Raw genomic sequence first — 20,228 nt, forward strand, 5'->3', positions numbered from 1 at the left:
TTATGAAGTTGCAACAGTTCTACACAAACAATGAAATACCGTTTCTTGTTCTTGTCTCTGCTAGTCCACCACAAAGCCAACAACACCCCATCTCCAAAGAGATATCCCGTTTAAGACTGTCAAATTATGAGAACGAACTGTTTAAAAGCTTTTTCTAACCAAGAATAACATTACAACATTCAGCTTAAAGCTTCTACATTTCTTCAATATTTCAAGATCTTTTTGCTATTCAATATGATGAGCACAGCCTTAAAGTAATTTTTAAAAATACACCGATGTCTTTTTGATGTGGTGCCATTTAAGGTCTTCATATTGTGGACTTAAAACCAAAACTGAATATGAAAAACCAAAGCACTTAGGCACTTGCTTAATTTTAAGCACATAAGTAATTGTAATTAATTCCAGAGTACTTCACGTGTTGCAGAATTAAACCTTAAGTAACAGCCTAACACACATGATAAAAATTCAAAGATATTTTTAAGTGGAGAAAAAAGAGATTTTTCTGTAGCCTAAGAAATACCAACATTGTTTTCAAATTCTTAAGATTACATATCTCATCTTGGAAATCTTCAGTTATCATATGAAAACCTACAAAAGCTGCCATGCTAAAAGCCATCATTTACCAGGAAGACTGACTTTTCCAGAACTTCCTTTCACCTCCCTAGCCTGAGAATGGGAGCAGAGCAACACTACTCTCTACCATGCAACGAGGCAAATCCAAACAGAAGTTGAGTAACCACAAACTCCTAAGCTAGTTTCCTCTCTCAACTTAGCAAACTTTAGCCCACGCTACCACATAATGTTAAATATAACTAATAAAAAAAAAAAAAGTGGTAACTTTGACCTTTTTCATTTTCCATTTATTCATATAGTACTTACAGATTAGGAAGATTAATGAGCAATACCTATCTCTTCCTCACTGTCCTCATTTCAAAGTCAGTGCTCTCATGACGTGACTACCCCACCACAAGCAAAGTCAGCATGTCAGCAGCACCAGGAGAACCAAGCGCACACAGAACGCAGGAGAGTTCTGTTCTCTGTATTAGTTTGTTCCAGTTTTGTTTATTTAATGTAAACAACTGATCAATACTTTGAATAAAAGGAACATTTGCAATCTATTGACAACTCTGACATCTGTAATTACTATTCAGAGTATTTGTGATAGGAATCCATTGCAGGTTTTCCAATGCAACCAAATGCAGCTGTTAAAAAGTCTTACACAAACACTCCCTCCCCAAAGAAGCCCAAACCAAAAATCTCAATCCAAATCCCACCTTTTACAAAATACATAATTCAAGCCTTCACATCTTTAGACAAAAAAACATTAGCTTATTCATTATTCAGAGCTAGAAGTGCACTGCAGTGCTCCTGAGGCGACGTGTAGGCAGACTGACTGATGCTCTCTGGCCACACACGGACAGGTAACACCACTGCAAACATTTGCTTGAGGATCTGTACCAGTAACAGGACAATTTAAGTCAGCTATTTAAAAAAAAAACAAAACAAAACAAAACAAAACCCAATCCCTAATGCCCTTGATGCTCCTGGGAAGAGGAGGAAGGAGTCAGAAATCTGCTGGATTAGTGGAGTGTTGACCCCTCACCATACAACACAGCAACTCTGTCCCGCTATGTCACCACAGCCCTTCCACAAGCCTGGGTACATGGTAAACTGCTTAGAAATAAGGAAATCCTTCTGTCCTCTCAGCAGAGCTATAAAAGACAGAAAAAGACAGAGCTCTACTGCTTCAGGTGTCAGATCTCACTGACCATCCATGAAACACTCATCCACTCAGACCTCTGTGTCATAGAAGTTTTTCCCTTCCTTGGTTTTTTCCCTTCTTTTGGGCATGCTCCCCATCATTCTAGGGCAGACAGATAAAGCGTGGCAAGGACATGATCCTGTTTGGTATGCCCTCTTCTTTGCCTACTGCCTCTTCAGAGCCATAGGAAGATGCAGAATTCCAAGGAACTAGACCTGAAATATCTACAAAGTGTTCCAGGTTTTCTATAAACGACAGCAAAAACCTTGCTAATGACTATTTCTGGTCCCAGACACACTCTCACCACAGAACACACCAAGCATCCCTGTTCTTCTTCCACCCTTCCACTTGCTCAAGGAGCAAGAACACACCAGCACAAGGCATTAAAAAAAAGTGTAAAAAGAGGTAGTGAGAGCACACAGAGAGGAATTTAAGGGGTAGAAAGACCTGAGAAAACTCTCAAAGGAGGAACACACTCAGAGAAAAACTAAAGATATTGCTAAACATTTTGGTCATGTTGTTGTGCACATGTCATGGAGCTCTTCCCTGGCGCCACAGCACTACTTCGGGGGAATTGCACCATGGATACGTTGAGTCCTCACTGCCTGCCCAAGGTGGTCAGCATCACATTGCAGCTGCTTCCCAACCAGAAGCAGTCAGTATTCAGAAAGAGTAACTTCGATATCTGATAAAAATCTGCTACACCACGCAGCCGGTACTTGACACGTTGTACGACTGTGTGGAACAGCACAGCATCATCTCACATATAAACAAGTATGAAGTCCTTCAGCGTTGCTGAAGGCTGCCGAGTCCCAATTTGTGTGTTTCTAAATGCAAAAGCACACGGGAAGGTTCAGCACCCCCTCATCAAATGGAAGTACTTTAGCCACAGTTAGATCTGGTATTGCAAATGATGTTCCTTTCTCATGATGCAAAGCTAAATGCTTAACACTCATCCAATCTTCCCCAATACAATGATTTCCTATAAAGGAATTGATACAGCAATACGCTCAGCCTTCCGACAGTGCAACAGCAGTTTTGCACAAATGAAACAAAAAATTGTGGAAACTGGGCATCCAGAGCTATCAACAGTGAGATACAATACTATGATAAGGACGTATCAAGCCACTTTTTTTAATGAGGAGATTTAGTCTAAAACACCAAACTTCGTAGCATGCATGTGCAAATCCCAGTCCATTGATGTTGAAGATGCTGGAAACGGTAGGAAATGAGGCAGACTCCAAACCACCTCTGATCAAGGTACGGTAAGCTCAAAAGCCATGACAACTTTCAGCAAACAAAATAGTAACACTCCTGCTATAACTTTGCTTCTGAAATGTCCACCAGTGCTGCATCCAAACCATTCCTGACTGCTGTGTTCTGATACAAGACAAAACAAGATCTCTTGTTTTGTTGTAGTCCTCTGTGCAAGTGGGAAAAAAAGTAAGATGTGAGACACCATAACATTCCTGGAGCATGGAGTCATGAAAGCAAACCATATTAAGCACCATATTAAAATAACCTTCACTGAAGAGGACGTATGTAATCATCTAAAATGTACTTTTGTGCAGAGTAATACAACCACATCTGTCAAATGCGTGTTTCATAAGAATGAAGATGCTTAAGGTTAAATGGAAAACTGCTGTGCTGCAGACATTTTTCTTGAGCACTAAATGCATTAATTGTCTAAAACAATCAGTACACTGGGTACTTAAGGAAAGGTATGTTTATAATCTCTGATGAGCAAAACTGCTTTTAATGGCTTTTTGTACTACCATATTCACTGTTCATAAAAATACCAACATGCAAGAGAGAACACAGATCTGAGGGAAGGCTTGCAGCACAAACCCCTCTGAACATGGCATCTAAAGGGACAGTAAGAATCAGTTTATTCATTCCCGCAACAGTATGTTTAGTTAGTACTTGTTCCCATGCAACCCAAGCCTGGAGCACCCATTCCTGTGTTATGTGCACGTAACAACCTCTTCCATCCAGTATCATGACTTTAATGCCTTGAATTCCAGGAAAGGAGGTGGTAACACGGCTCTTTTGGGCATTCAGTGATTTCATTAACTACTCCCTGAAACAGTCCTCAGGCCACAGGATACAAACCTGCCAGAAACAGGAGTATGGGTAGGAACTCACACATGAAGGAATGAGCACCAAATTCTTAATTTCGTTCCGCTCAAGTGGAGGAACTTGTTCCTTCTCCTCCCAGCACCTTTACACTCAACTTTAATGTACTGCCTCCAAGCCCAGAAGGGATGGCCGCTGACCAGACACCTGCACGTTTCTGCAGCCTTCTATCACCAGTGCTGCACCAGCACATGCTGTACATGTTGCACCCAGTTCTTCTGTACGGTGCAGCTATAAAGCACTAAGTGAAATCCTACTCCTCTGTTACACAGGGTAACTAAAAGGAGAATTAATCCCAGTTAAAGGTGAGTGACATTTATGCATTATTAAGGAAAATGGAAAGCCAGCTTTCCTGTATCAACTGTGCTTTGAATGCGCAAATACACTTCTAAGGATTTGAATCAGCACTAATAGAGTTTGTTGATACTAGTGAATTCTGCAGAGTCTTGAACTTTTGCTAAAGGACCTTTTTGTCCCCTTTTTAAAAATGCAAGGCACTATAAATACGGTAAAACAAGCAGAGCACATAAGACAAAGGAAAGTGTAAATATGCACAAAGCTCAGCAAAATTACACAAACCTAATAGGAAAAAATAAAAAAAGAAGAATTTATACTAGATCTTACTGTGGTAAGTGTCGAAAGTCTTCTGAATACTGTTCATATTTGTAGTTCACAACATGCCACTGGGAACTGTAGTATTTACAAGCCTAAAGAGAAGAAACACAAACAACAACAATAGAATTACTACAACTGTTTAGACTCAAGAAGGCTAGAGAACTAAAAGATCCGAGAGAGTCCTTTGTGCTAGAGAACACGTTCTCCTCTTTTATAGCTGGGTGTACAGTTCTTAAAGGAAAGTCGGAGTTGTGTGTTTCCACATTTTGAAGCACAATTTCCCTTTTAAATCAAATGCACTGAATCATACAAGATGGAGGAGGGGGCTGATAGCAATTTAATGTCTTACTGATGCTGTTCTACTCTGGAGGAAGCATCATTAAATTATATCACTACTACCTCAGATGACACTACCTCGTTTAGGCCTGACTTTCTCCGTGGACACTAATTATACTTTTTTTTTTTTGCATTCTGTTTCATCACTAAAGCCTTCCACTATAAATACATTTACCCTACTCCCGTTATTCCCCCTTGTTGCAGCACAAGCCCTCTACTTCTTTTCTGCCCTTAAGGATTGATCTTTAACCTCTTAACAACATTCATAAATATATTAATAGGACTATCGTTTCTCACCAGAGCCTCATTTTCCTTTCCACACTGAATTTGCTCAGTCATCTCATCATCTCCTTGTAGTTTTTATGTTCTAGAAAACTTCTTGCTGGTTTTGTATTCCTCTTTGGCATTGTTATTAATATATCAATCTCCCTTAAATAAGAGAACCAGACCAGGACAACAACTATACCGAAGGATTTCACTATGCTGTCAGAAAGATCAGAGTAACTGTGCGATTTACTCGATGCAGAACTTTTATCAATGCAATTAAACACAACATGACATTTTTAGAGGCAACAAGATGCATGAAATACAGTTGTTGATAAGGAACAAATCTACAAGAAAAACGACACGTCCGAATTCCCAGTGATTCTCGCTACAGAGTATAAAATGCAAACTGATAGTTGTACAGTATGCTGAAGAATTTCCTCCAGTACTGTATTATTTTCTCCCCACACTCCACCTGAACATTTGCACCCACCCAGGTCAGATGGACAGGAAGAAAGACAGGGATCAAGCCTAAAACCTAACAGTAGAAGCTGCTGCCCAAGGCCACAGGGAAAGGAGGCACATAAGGAAGGACAACGGTAACAACAAGGACAACAATCTATAGCAAGAGAAAGAAGCAGCAGCATTGAAAGGAATCTGAGGTGGGAATAGGAAAGAGAGTCTCACAGAAAGGCATGGGAGGGATAAGGCTCCAGGAAACAAAGAGAATGGAATACAGGATCGATCAAAGAAATTCAAATGCCAAAAGCTACACAGAGAAAGTGGAAGAAAAGGTAGCAAAGGGACAAGATAAGTTAGTACTCTGACCGACCTGGAGTATTCCCTCTCTTCCCAGCCGGACTCTTCATGGGAGTTGTTGCTTACAGTGGTCTATGCCTCCGCGGGACAGAGAGGGGATTATATCAGGCTGCTGGGGCAAAAACTGAGATGGGCTGAAAACTTAAAGGTGGTGCTTTCTAAATTACTCAGCACTGGCTTAAGAAACCTCCTTTTTAAATCTTGTGTCAAACATGCAGAGTATGTAGCCACCAACAAACTTAGGAAGTCATCTTGGGTGTGGTCAGTCTTCTGTGACAGCTTTATTTGTTTTAGAATATGGAAAAGGCGGCAAGGAAGCGGATGCACATTTATAGGCAGTTCTCTACCTTGGCACTGAACTGGGCAGTTGAGCACAACCAAAGGCAGTCTGCAGCAAGCACGTTCCATGGGGATCTCGCATCTGCTTGCAGGTCTGACATAAAGCCTCCTTATCTTACAGGATGCAGAATAAAGTGTGACCATTAGACAATATAAAATAATCCCCTATGCTCTGAGAATGAACATAATACTATAGCATTACAACTGACTAACTCTCCACCTTGCAGGGTAAGGTCCAAAGCCCCCTGTGACAACCATGCCCGTACACCACTCCAACACTGTTTGCACTTTGCCTTTGAACAGAGAAAAAAAAACCCAACACACACCCACCCCCTTTTTTTTTTTTTTAAAAAAAAATAAATAATGCATCTTCATAAAACAACTTGGTAACTCCTGCATTTGCGTGATCTAAGTTTTTATCTAAGCTATTTGATAGTCACCTGGGCTACAAGAATACTCTTACAAGAGCAACATATACTCTGTTCTACACGAGTCAATGAAAAGCTCATTCATAGAACATTGTGAGGATCAGCACAGACCCTCCAATTCACACTTCACTTGCTTTCTATTTGGCAAATGTAAACCAACTGAACCTTCTACAGAAAGGACCACTTTTTCCCCATGGTACTTTCACTGCTAAGTATTCTACTTAACAGATGCAATTAAAGCCCACAGAGAAGTCTCAACGCAGGATTTCATTGCAAGCATTATAGGCTGATGTGTTCAAAAAACCAGTTGTGAATAACATATAGTGCAGGCCACAGTATTTTAGCTTATAACTATAAAGGTTTGTTGTGCTCCACCAAGAAAAAGCTAATCAAAATAAAAATCAAAGGGGACAAGCAGCACATTCAAGTATCATGCAGTAAATTCACAAAAGGCAAGCCAATTCGGTGCAATAGCTAATGCTGTTCTTGAACAAGCTTGTTGCAGCTATCCATCGTAAACTAGATCTACTTTAAAAAAAACAAACACAAACAACCACAAACAAAAACTTACAGCGTTTTCTTTTCAGAACCTCCCAACTAAACAACAGATTCTTCTGCTGACTGTACTGACTTTTAATGATTTTTTTTTTTTTGCAATTGGAAATTATTGATGAAAAATACCCGCGAACCTGATTTGAGGAGCAAGAAAAACCTTTCTAGAGGCAGAGATTCCATCAAGAGGCCAGAGCTGGATCCTACCGTTCCTGGCACAGAGCGGAGGCACCGGCGCAGGGGCTGTTGAGCTCAAGTGGACTGTGGGGGAGGAAAAATATAGACGGAGAAATGGAAGCTTTGGGACGTGGGAGGGTTGGCACATGTTTGCATGAACTTTCTTCCCGTATTGTTGACCAGGCAGGCTGCACAGCCCATTCCCAAGGGCCCTATCAAATTCCGGTCATTTCTTTTTTTTTTATTTATTTTTTCTTGTTGCTTAGCTGGCCTAATTTTTACTTAGAGAGACAGACAATCCTGCAAGCTTTTTCCACCTGTAAATTCTTAGCTTTGCTTCTGGTGAGGACAGCACGATGGCTACCACAGTGAAAGAAGCACTTAAAAAAGATTTACCCTGCAATGCAACTGAACCTTTGTGAGGGGGAAAAAAAAAAAAAAAAAAAAAAGAGAGAGAGAATGGAAAGCGAGGGAAACACAAATGAAGAATGAAGCAAACAACTTGAAATATTTGAAAGTAACTTCCCTGATTATATTCTAAGATAGCGCTAGGTATGTGGTTTTCAGAAATACAGATGCACATACGATAAAAGTCATTCATGGGACAAGTGGGCTTCTTGCAGAGAAACTGCATGCACAGAGCAATCCCTCACCCTTGAAGGGCGGCTATTTCTGAGGAGGAAAGCAGATGTTGAACAGGGAAAGGCAAACCCATGCAAGAGCTTGGAAACTGAAAGCAAAGGCCTTGCAGAGCTGGATGTGGCCCCAGTGTGAAAGGGGAAGCCGCAGAGATAGCTCTGCGCTCTGCCCTGTGACCGGGGACACACATGGCGCTGCTCATAAAGGCTTCCCAACCACTTCTCCCTCCTCTGACCTCTGCTGCAACAACCGAAGGCGGCGCACGGGGATTTGGGAAGGTGGAGCGGTCACCCTGGCTCGAAATTCAGCGCTCCACGCCAGGCGTACCCTGCTCCCTTACGCCCACGACAAGCGCGGCAGCGTCACGACTAGCTGCTGGCAACCTAGACCTGCATTTGGGCGCTCTCAAAGCTGCTTCCAGATTAACACAGTTCACACATATGGTAAAGTCCAGTGACACAGCAGTCTAACAAACCAAAGCATTAAAACACAGTACTGTTTTAAGGTATTAAGCATTTTAAAAAAAAACCATTTCCCTATTGTGCTATCAAAAGACGCACTGCCCTTTAATAGTGTATGTCACTGTCCTGACAATACAGTTGTTTAAAGTCCTGAAAGCACTTAGATTTTGTAGTTGGGGAAATATACACTGTGATGAGCAATAATAAAACTTTCTTTGAGGCATTTATCAACAGGAGTTCCCATTTTAATTTGACTTTGAAATATGTAAGAGCAACGTGGATTAGCCTGTAAATAAAAAAGCCTCAGAAATCAACTCTATGGACACACAACCACTTTCAGCAGTTATAGAGAAGGCTGTGGCTCTTTTAACATTGTGACTAATAAAACTCACGTTTAATTATTACTTACAGATCCTGTAGATACAACCTGCAAAATTTCAAATGAAAAAATCCCCCAGATGAATGGCGAGGGCTCCAAAAAAAAAACTTACTGCGAGTGACAACTCCAACTTTTGTACCTCGAAAATCTCCACAGGAAAGTTAAGAGGCGTTCACATGAATACTGTACTACAGCAGACAAAATTAACTACGTCATCCATCAAATGGAATTTCAATATTCTTACACTGTTATTTCATTTTGCTGTAGAGCTTTTCAGCCAGCATAGTCCCTACTGCTCTAAGGATAAAGTGTGAGGACTACACTTACACCCACAAATGAAAAGGAGCCAACACCGGGGTGCAGGAAAGCTCAGTCTCAACAGCTCTCCCCAGCAAGCTCGCTTCTTCATGGTCCTCACCTCTAAGAGTCACTTCCATAAGTCAAAACACCACAATTTGACATCCAATACAGAGTCCCTGAACAGGTTTAAGTACTGCTGCACGTGCAGAGTGCCATTAGCATACTCTGTTCCGGGTTTACCTCAGGCTCCCTCACTTGAGTGTGCTGGCAGATGCCAGATGTCACACGCAGGACACAATCAGGTCACACATGCCATTAATTACTGGCCTCTGTTCCCAGGCTTTTTCCAACAGGTTGCTAAGAAGACAACTGCCTAGATATCCCTGATTTGAAAGAAGCAGTTGGCTCTACAAGAACTTTTAAAGCTACAAGCACGCTCAAACACAGCTCCAGAGTGCTGGCCGATTTCTGAAGGAGACAGGCCTGGCTTGAACCTATGCAAGTTGGTCCTTTGATAATACTAACAAGCCCCAAATCAGCCCATCTGCACCATAGGAGGCAATTGACCTCAGGGACCAGTAAGAAGTGCACAGGTGCACAGCAGAATGATGGTAGCAATAGGATTTTAAGAACACAGCGTGAACTCCATCAGCTTTGCTAGAAGATAGATGAGACCCCCAGCGATGGCACTTGCAAGCTGGTCCAAGGCTCTGCAAGTCACCAAAGGAGCCTTTCCTCTCGCAGCCACTGCTGCTGGGTCAGAGTCTGATGCAAAAAGGATGGGTCAGGAGGCACCTGGTCTACCTGGGAGGGAGAGAGGGATGAGGTGGCTTCTCAAAGGTCCCTCTGGGCTTATTTTCCACAATTACACTGCATAAACATAGGGCAGCTTCTGCAGCCAACTGCTTCGTCCTCCTCCTGCCTGCTTTCTGAAAATACTGACTTGATGCAAACCAATATGGGATTAAATATGTTGCAATTATGTATCTTAAGTTCCTCAAACTATACGTAACTTTGAACTGCAAAACGCACTATTCCTTTTCTGTTCCCAACTGAAATGTGGGAAGAATCCCAAGGATTGCCATTTGATCTGCATATTCAGGAATACAGAATTGGGAAGGGTGATATTAGGAATGTTTTCACTGTCTAAAAGGAAGAATTTTATTTTGTTTCTTGTGGAGTGAATGTTTCTATTTGCCAAAATTATGGACCATGAGGACAATGTTGACTGGCATAAATACATGCAGCAGACTACGAGAGTGAGGAAGTTTAGAATTTGGGAGAAACCGCATGGTACAGTACAGAAGGACTTCAAGGAAGTCAGGAATGCTTAGAAAAAATAAATACTGAAGACAATTTTATTGCAGCCTTAAGTTTCTGGAAACTTCTCTACTCTTGGAACTGAATTTAGTTACTCAAGCTCCTCCAACCTAAGAAAAGTTAAGGTGGAAAAAACCACAAGGAAAATATCCTAAGACGACTACATGTATAGGAATGATCGATTCACAAAGTATTACCTAATTATTAGGTATATTCTAAAGGTATAATTTAATAAGGGAACTCAGATATGAATCAATCATATAATGTAAAATATTTATTCTCTTTGCATCCTACAGAAAATATTTAGTTATCAAAGGATTATTTATTTATTCAAGTCACTTTAATTTTAATTCTCATTTTACAGTTTCAGCAGAAAGAGAAGTTTAGACATCTTATTTAAATTAAATTCTTCTGCCTTGCCCATTACCATAACATCTGAACATCACCAACAGAGAAAGTTTTAGGTGACTGAGGAACCTAAAGGCAGTATTAGGAGAACTGAATTAGACAACTAAAGGCACAAACCTTCCATTGCAGGTGGACAGCATCAAATGCTATCCATACTGAAAGCCCTCCTCAGCAACATCAGCCTCAACTTTCTTCAGATCAATCTGGCTTGTCAGCAATTTTGCATCCAGAAACCGATACTGCACAGGCAATCGAGTCATCCTGGCGTGCCTCTAAGTACTGTTTACGATCACCTGAGCGAAGGGAATCTGATCAAATCCCCAAGCTGTCACATGTATGGATTTTGGTAAGGGCTGGGGAAAAAAAAAAAAAGCAAAAAACCCCGATCCTTGAAGGACTCTAGCAATGAAAGATCTAGAGGTGGAAGTAAAGCCTTCCTACCGTCACTAGTAGGACACAAATGCCCAGGAGGAGACACACAGGGTTTTAAGGTGTTATCACAGACTTCTGACAACCCTTTTAAATGACCTGTCAGTACCTTATAGACAAGATCTGAACACCACCAAATTTTCGGAAGGATGAGACAGGAGATCACGGATCTGAGCTCTTGAAATAGTTTCAGTACCATGTCCTCACACTGCACCACGTGAAGAAAGTTAGTTTCACCTTCAACAGCAGACCCTTCATTTGTAATTAACTGACTTGCTCCATGTCTTTGTGTCAACTTGCTAAACTACTGAGACAGTGTAATATACATGAATCGTCAGAGATAGCCATTACTACTTATGGGGAACACCAAAAATGGCTTCAGGGAGATGAAGCCGTACCTTGCCTTTGCATAGCTTCCCCAACAGTCCGATCAGGAATTAGATGCTCGGTCCCAGGTTGTAACAAGTCCAGTTGACCAACAGATAGTCAAGTATGTACACGATGGATGTCTTCTCTGTTCATGATATCATAGTATATTTGAAGAAAGAGAAGACTCCGTCACCGAGTAAAGCGTTAGCTTTTTCACAACTCCAAAAAAGAAATGAAGGTCACAAATCTATTCCAGAAGTGCTGAACACCAGCGCGGAACACAACAGGCTGCTGCTGATTCAGTACAGATTTGTGCCCAGTTGCTGCAGTGGACTACAAACACAGATCTTCACAGCACCCCATGCTCAGTTTTACTTAGTTTTGGACTAGAAACCATCCTCTTCCTGGAGCTTAATTTATTTTATGTATAGTTTTTGGCTTTGTGGCAAAGTGGAACATATGCATTACTACCTTAAAAAAGAGTCTTATCCTGCTACTATTCCATGCACTGGCTTAGTTCTATAGTACTGTTTTTTTCCACTGCTTTGTTCCTGTCTCCCCCTCCCCTTGGCTCACTGATATTGCAGAGAAAGTTAATAGATGTGCTCAATATGCATTTTACCAGGTTGTCATTAGCATCCCCTTGGAGTACTCAGCTGTAATGATTCCCAGACACTGTGCACTACGTTCCATTTTTAGACCCACCACTTTCTCTGTAAAGCCATGAGCACAGTGCTGGCCTTGCAACTTGTGGAACCTTAAAATAAAAAGCAGACCCCAAAGTGCTGAAAGGGCAGCGAGGCTTCTGGGAAGGTAGATAATTCCACAAGCTATGTTATCTTTTAGCCCTACTGTCAGATTAAGAAAGATGGCAAAGTTCAGGCAATTTGAGCTGGCAGTAAATTGTTATTGCTCTTTCTAGACCTGCTGGAGAGAAACAGGGCCAGCCTGTAAAATGTCATGTTGCATACAATTCAACAGCTAAATCTCTGCCCAAGATTGGCTTTTATTTTTTCTAATCCCTGTGTTTGTCTGCAACTGACTTTTGCTCCACAAATTATCTTGCAGTTACAGCGCGTTTAAAATAGCCCATACTCATGCAAACCAGGAAGCCAGGTACGAAAAATCCCAATCTGGGAAAAAAAGCCAGAGAATATGCACATTACAGGCTAATTATAAGTGCTTGGAACTAAATCCCTTATAGAAGCTGGCTGAAAATTTGTTTTCATACATCTGTTCTGTTAATGCAAATGATGAGCTACACTTTACATCTCCAGTGAAAAGATGGGGAAGGTTCAGGGAGCCATCTAAAGGAAATTCCTTTGAATAGTGCAACCAGCAATATCCTTCAAAGTGATAAAACCAGTGACAACCTGAAATATCCCTGAGGTAGCAGGAAGAACAATCTTCTACAGTCTGAGATCAGGTATGGAAATAATGCAACTATAGTTTTTTTAAAGGTAGAACAATTAATCACCCCTGGTGGGGCTCTAACTGCCATGGGAGAACTTTGCTTGACTTTCTGCTATGAAGGTAGAATAGACTGTAAATACTGACAACAAATATAAACCCCTACACATCCTTCAGAGTGCAACTACTCCTCAGGTAGCTATAACATACACCTCCGAATAAGATACATACCTTGTAGTAACTCTAACAGTCTAAACCAGTGTCAAATAGTTATCTTTTTCGGGAAAATATCGACATTTTCAAAATGCAAAGCATATTCAGATTACCAATGTTTAGCACTCATGTAAAAATACCAACATCAGTATCAGTGGCCTAGTAAGTAACGGGGAATGCAGCTGGCAAACAGTAGAATGAGAGGCTGATTCAGTGCATTTGCAATTTTTCTAGATACAAAATACCTCAGAATAGACACCTGCAGATATGCTGTTAACCCTCCCCTTCCTTCTGGCCTCCAAAATTCAAACCCGATTCAAATCACCTAAACAATATTAAAAGAAAAAAGATGTACATTGTAATCATAGCAAGCCTCCCCCAAACCCTTGGCTTTATTTAAAATTAAAAGATAGGCACACTAGATATTTACCTCTTTAACAAATAAATTTTCTGCTTTTTGTTCTGCATCTTCAGGTACAGAAGGGTACAGCGTCCTGATTTCCAGAGAAATTGTGTCTGTCTGACAACAAACAAAAAAAGCAAATTAGTCAGAGTAACAGAACAGCAGTTTTGTCTCATGAAGAGGTTAAGAACCTTATTATCATGGCTTGCATTTTTCAGTTTGTCATGCAGCCAATACACATGCACAGCAACAACTACAACCCAGCTCCTGCCCACACAGCTATTCAATACTATCAGCTAAAGCATTAATTACAAGCAAGAGCGGTGTTTGAATAGATTTCTGGGAATAAAGTTGTTCCAAGCACACTTGCTTCAGTCTCTGAGGTTTCTGATAAAAAAAAGTCATGAAGTCTTCCTCACATCCTCTCCCAGAAATATAAGCCAAATCCAACAGCGTTCCTTGCTCCCCCCACTTCCCTTCTGCACCTTGTGCCTTTTCAGCGAGGAAGGTGAAAACAGAACTAAAAGCTTTGGCTCTTTTGGAAGGCAAAGAGAGGAGCAGAGAGTCCTCCCAATGAGTTGCAAAGGGCCACCACAGGACAGGTCAATGGTTGGAAAGCAAGTGGAACCAGGCAACAGCTTCTCAGAGGGGCATTCCCACCCGTGGGCGCCGACAGCAGAGCAGGATTGGTGTGGGACTCCCGACGTTTCCCGCAACCTCCTTTCGCACTCAACAGACACTGCACAAATTAAGCCATTTTTTTGAAAGCAGCTCCTGACTGAGCTGCCTCATCTGGCCCCGCAGCAGGAAACAACACAGAGAAGTGGATGTCCAGAAGGCGTGCACAAGGAGCCAAACTTCCCTTAGCTCCCTGCAGGCCAAGAAGAGGCCAGGGCCACCAGCAGTGCTCCCCTGAGTGACCCAGGGCCTCCATGCGCAGCTCGGGCAAGGCAGCCACTTTGCAAAAGTCACATGAGAGGAAGCTTTGGGCTATTTTGAATTAATCAACAGATCTGGCCCACTCATTTTCTTTGCCTTAAGAGGGGAAAACAAAACCAAACCCCAGCAGACCAGATTATGCTCGCAGTTACAACGGAGTAACTCAACTCAGGACAATGAAGGACTGAAACCAAGATGAATCTAATCTCCCAAGCTCATTTTCTTTTCCATTACAGAAAGGCACATGATTTCTGGAGGAAGGCCTATGACATACAACTGGTTTAGTCAGAAGAACTACTACTTACTAATACCATGAAGCAGCCTGCAGTATCACCTGTGCCCCTGGAGGATCTCCTCCCAAGCCCCAGTCTCAGAGTAAAAAACTATGTTTTTTCTCTGCAAACTGCAGCACTCAGACTCGGTGTGACAATTGCCTGGATATTATTGACTGCATTTTTCCTTACAGCTTACACAGACCACACTGATTCTCCCCCTTTCCATATAAGTAATTATGAAAGAAAGACATCTCTCCACTCAGGCAGATGCAAACGTCATGGGATTCCCTAAACTTTTTGTGTTTCATCAGGATAAAAAGTGATTAAAATACTTTGGCTCCCACAAATAACAATGGTGCCTTGTAGAGATCATGAAGTGGAAAAAACCATCTTGTTCTGAAAAACTAAGCGCAGGTTTGTAAATGCAGGTTCCCGGGCTCTACCCAGCTGCATTATCAAAGCCAGTGTGCAGTGGAGATTTACACAACCATTTAGTCTATGAGTAAAAGAGACAGCAGATGCAGAAGTAGGAATTTTCAGGCCACATTTAGTAATAGTGAAGATGACTGAATCCTTGGTTGCTTAGGGACTTCCCAGCAGTACCCACAGTCTCTGGAACACACTTCATTACTTTTACTTCACACATACATGACATTTTAAGTTCCTTTTTTAAGTGTTCCTGAGAAGACGCAATCCCTCAGTACAGCTGAGAACCCACAGGTGCCGCTGAGGTCCATCATACAGAGTTCTTCCCGGGGCTGGGGCAGCACCGCCAGCAGCAGCAGCCACAAAGCACGCACATAGTCCTTTCGTGATATCACCGCTGCTGAAGATCAGCTGCTGTTTCCAGACTAAAGCAGAGTGGGAGGTCACAAGAGAAGAGACGTGTGATGTACTCTGTACCTCGCACTGACCCTGTTGGGATGGTGACTAAGCTGCAGAGAGACCACCAACCTCTTCTGCTTGCCCGTAACAAAATTATCTGCCTTATGTATTACACAGAAAATAATTTCCAGTATTTTTTTTTAGACAAATAGTAAGTCAATTTTTTTGTCTAATACGCTTCTTGTTAACTGATATCAACACATTGACCAAGACAGCTAACGTTTACCTTCATGGGGTCATTGTGCCTCCCTTCCCTTACACAGCTTGTTAAAAAGACTGTAGCTGAACACAACATGTAACTCAAGCCCCCTGTTTCACGTGTGGTACGCTCCCCAACTTTCCTTCTCAACAAGACTGCACTTGCAAGAAAGAAACACAGCCATGCAGAGAAATCAGGTAACACTGGGCTTGTCGCGTTTGCAGACTTTGCCAAAGAATATCACAGGTTTATTTGCACAGAGTTGGGACGTGGAAAATCTTGTGTATTCTTATATTTAAACTGGTTTTAAAAACTACAAAGCACTTCCCTTCTGAGAATTAGTTATGTTCAACCACTTAGCTGCAAAAGCCTTGCCACAAAAACACTTCCTGTTCATAGCTGATTATTTCAAAAGTTAAATGCTCTTAAAGGCTGATCAGGCATAGCATGTATTCACCAAAACCTTTTTACTTCAGAAAACAACTAAATTCCAACAACAGACTAAATGCTTCTGAAAGGCTCATTAAAAAAATAAAGGATTTTATTTACAGAATTCAGCGTTTATTAATGTGCTTTGAATGCAGGCTATTGTTTAGGCAATCACAGCAATTGTCTGTCCAAAGCAGCAGCCAACTATCTTCTCATTTGCACATGCAAACTGTGATAACCAAATAATGCAAGTATCTGCCTAAAACATTAAATTCCATCATTCTCCTGAATTATTTTTTTAAATCTGTTTTATATAAATATCCTATATCAAGCAATGATTTCTGGCATTCACCCAGGCTATCTCACCTGCATAAACTGTTGGCCCCAGGTGTCTGATTAGCTGTAAGGTGCAATTTCATTAAGCGCCCTCTCTTGCTACATCCCCTTTCTACAGTGAAAGCCACAAGTTAATATTGCTCCTTATCAACAATTGATTAGGAATAATGTTTTCAGACAGTGTCTGCTTCTCACTGGCACGCTGAGTTTAGTATTTGAAAATGGAGTTCCAACTCCATTAGCCATTTCAAACATTTTCACTTCGAATCTATTCTAATAGCTTTTAGTCTGAAAGCATGTTACCAGTGGTTAAATCTTTAGACGGATGCATCAAACATGATTACATGTACTTCCTGCAAAGGCAGCCCTTCTAAGAGAGCTAACCGCACGCCGGCAGAAATGTCCCTCTCTGTTAATGCTTACGATTCAATCTCTCTAAAGAAAAGCTGGTCAGCCCCATTTTCATCCAAGTAAACAGATTTACTTATCATTACCAAAAATTGTAATGAGATAGTCCATCAAATTAAAAAGCGGGATAAGATGCAACTTTGCTGTACAAATACCGCTGTGCAAATGCTGTCGCTACACGGGGCTCCCGACAGGCTGCTGTCTGCTGTCCCAGCACAGACCTCACCAAGGAGGTACACGTGTGGGGGCAAAGCAAAAGGAAAGCAAGCACAGAGCACATTTAAAGAGAAGATTCCGCCCCATCACTCACCGAATCGCATTCAGTGTGAGAGGCTATGCTTTGCCCACACAGTGTTTTGCTTTGCTGACTGCATTAGCTCTCTCTATTTAAATACTTGGAGCGTATCCCTCTAAGTCCCTCTCGCTTTCCTGATCCTTCCAGTCGATGCAAACTTGCACATCAAGGATCCCCATATTCCATTAGTCATGAGAATAATGGACTCAACTTCTGCACCTCTAAGGATGAGCAGGTACTGCCTGTCACATGGGAAAGTGGGAGAGAAGGCATGTGCTATTGAAAATAACCCATGGTCTCACCACTGTAACTCTTCTGATCTTAGAAATACCAGTCAGGTTTAGAGGGTTATTTCCAAGGAGGCCCCAAGTCCTGCGCTTAGAGCTGCCCCTATGGCACACGCTCCATGTTTCACGTGAAGAGGCAGTGTCGTCACTTACTCTTGCCCTCTCCCCTTAAAGATGCATCTGGTTCTGTTGTCAATTTCTCTATCCAAAAGAACAACTTTTGTCCCTGCACAACATCTAGACAGAAGAGGTTTCACAATCTGAAAAATAAGGAGATTTTGGCTCTTCCCTGTTCAGCGCTGAAAAAAAAAGAAGCCTGGAAACAGCCACACCTGCAGTGATGGAGAGTATCAGCACTACACAACTCAACCATTCTTCTAAGGCCTCTGAGATACTGGAAGGGCACCTGGATGGGCTTTCAAGAGCCCAGAAGAGCCAGGAGCACATGTCAGACTGAACTTCAATAGGCTTTGCATCACACAGATAAGCTTTGCCATCTTACACCTGTCCTAAATTTAGGCAATGGATTATTATTTCTATTGCAGGTTCAAATCAGATATTCAGCCATATTTGTACAGATAGTTTAGGGAAGGCCGAGTTCCACTTTTCAGAGATTTTAAAAAAACAGTACATGGGGAGAGAAAGAGGAACAAATTTTTACAACCCAGAGAGTTTAACATGCTTTTATCCCATAACAAATTGAAGTACCTATTAAACACTTCCAGCTACCTTTTTATGACAATTAACTTATATTTATCAACATATACTTAGTTACCAAACCTCCACACAAGTAAAGGTATTAGCAAAGCGGTGCTGAGCCTGTTGCCACTAAGGGAAGGCACCAACGATTCTAAGCAGGACTTGAGATTCTGGAGAGATTTGAAAAGAGACTGCTGGGTGTTCAGTGAATTTCCTAAGGATAGTGACATGAAGAAAGGACAGAAAAATACTTATGAAAGAATACAACAAGCATTTTGCTTGGATACATGAGGGCACTTAGGAGCAGAAGTACAAATATATGACAACAAATCTGTACAAGACTAAGATGTTAAAGGTTAAAGGTTGGAGGGAGACCAATCTGAAGTTAGTTGTCATACTTCTTTCACAGCCTCCTTCCCAGTAAACACGTAGGAGAAAAGTGAGAAAGAGGAATACCAGACAGCCAGAGGCTCCCCTTGTCAAACGAGAGTGTGGCCAGGTCTGGGGAGCAGAAGGTGAATGAAGCATGGTAACCCAATAGCGAGGATACACACCTAACAGCATCACCACCAAGCACGCATTTTTATGAGCACAACAGGAAGCCCATCAACTCCCACTTACTACCACCAAGAAGTAGAGCGCGAGCTCGTACTCATGTGACAGGGAGTTTCTGTGAAGCTCTGCAGATCCTTCCTCCACACAGTTGCCGTATTGCTGCAGAAATTTCCACTGGCCATTACTTCACAGCACAGCAAGAGAAGGGTAGTTTGTTCACAGGATGCAGGAGCAGGTGAAAAATGACGCTGAGCTGACATGTTTTTTTCTCAAAGGGAAATAGGACTTTGGGCAGGCAGGAGGAGAGTTAGCAAGCAAGGCATTGCCAGGAAAACAAGAAGTGGAACTGATGTGAAATAATGATTTTTTTTTTAAAAAAAGGGTTATTAAGCACAGTTACAAAACAGTGAAGCACCTTTCTCCCCGCTGGAGTAAAACCAGAGAATACATCTTTGTAATGTATACTCTTGTATTCTTCTGCTGAAATTCAGGGAAATGGAGGAATACAGTCTATCAGGTTCAGATTGATACCGAGAACTCTTTGCCATTCCACAGACTTCTCGTAAGATGTTGGAAATGACCAACAAAAGTCTTACAAGAATAATTGCATTCTTGTTGAATTGTGAAGAGAGAAAGTAATTCTGAGACGAAACAAAAAACGAGACAGTACAGCCGCTATGATGATAACTGACCCATATCTGATGCATGTGATGAATACTACAGATCCAGAAATGGGAAATCATTATTAAAAGCAGAATTTTCTCTTCTGCTCACCACCTCAGCTAATTCTTTTGGTGGGGTTTCACTCTGAAGAGACTTTTGCCCGGAGGATGTGCTAATGTACAGGCCCAAACCTGGGCTGCATCAGCCCTGAGCCACAAAGTCTGAAGCAACTGTAATTGTTAGGAGTTAAACACTAACATCCACCATTTCCTGGGGCATTATCCCATTAAATACCACTCAGAGCCAGCCTGAGCACCTCCTAATTCAGTCAGACACGGATCTCTTCCTACTCAAATGGCTGACCCAGACTTTTGTGCACAGGTGATATTTCAGCACAAGGAGCAGGGCTCTACATAGACAGTCGGCAGCTGAAAACCTGGCTGCTCTGAAAGCTCTGCAGTCCTGCCTGGTGGCAAAGGCTCTTGTTACTGCAGCTGAC

The 20,228-nt window shown here is 41.8% G+C and overlaps 1 protein-coding gene across 1 annotated transcript in view; it reads right to left on the minus strand.

The window, feature by feature from the left end:
* DOCK10 (dedicator of cytokinesis 10) overlaps positions 1-20,228 on the minus strand; it is a 136,324-nt gene that overhangs the window by 80,394 nt on the left and 35,702 nt on the right. Inside the window, exons 3-4 of the mRNA XM_009890246.1 lie at positions 13,787-13,876; positions 4,523-4,605 (exon numbers count right to left, since the gene is read on the minus strand). Coding sequence (XP_009888548.1) covers positions 4,523-4,605; positions 13,787-13,876 — 173 coding nt within the window. The remainder of the gene's footprint in view (positions 1-4,522; positions 4,606-13,786; positions 13,877-20,228) is intronic.

This window comes from Charadrius vociferus, unplaced genomic scaffold (genome assembly GCF_000708025.1).
Source record: "Charadrius vociferus isolate BGI_N301 unplaced genomic scaffold, ASM70802v2 scaffold650, whole genome shotgun sequence".
NCBI lineage: Eukaryota > Metazoa > Chordata > Aves > Charadriiformes > Charadriidae > Charadrius > Charadrius vociferus.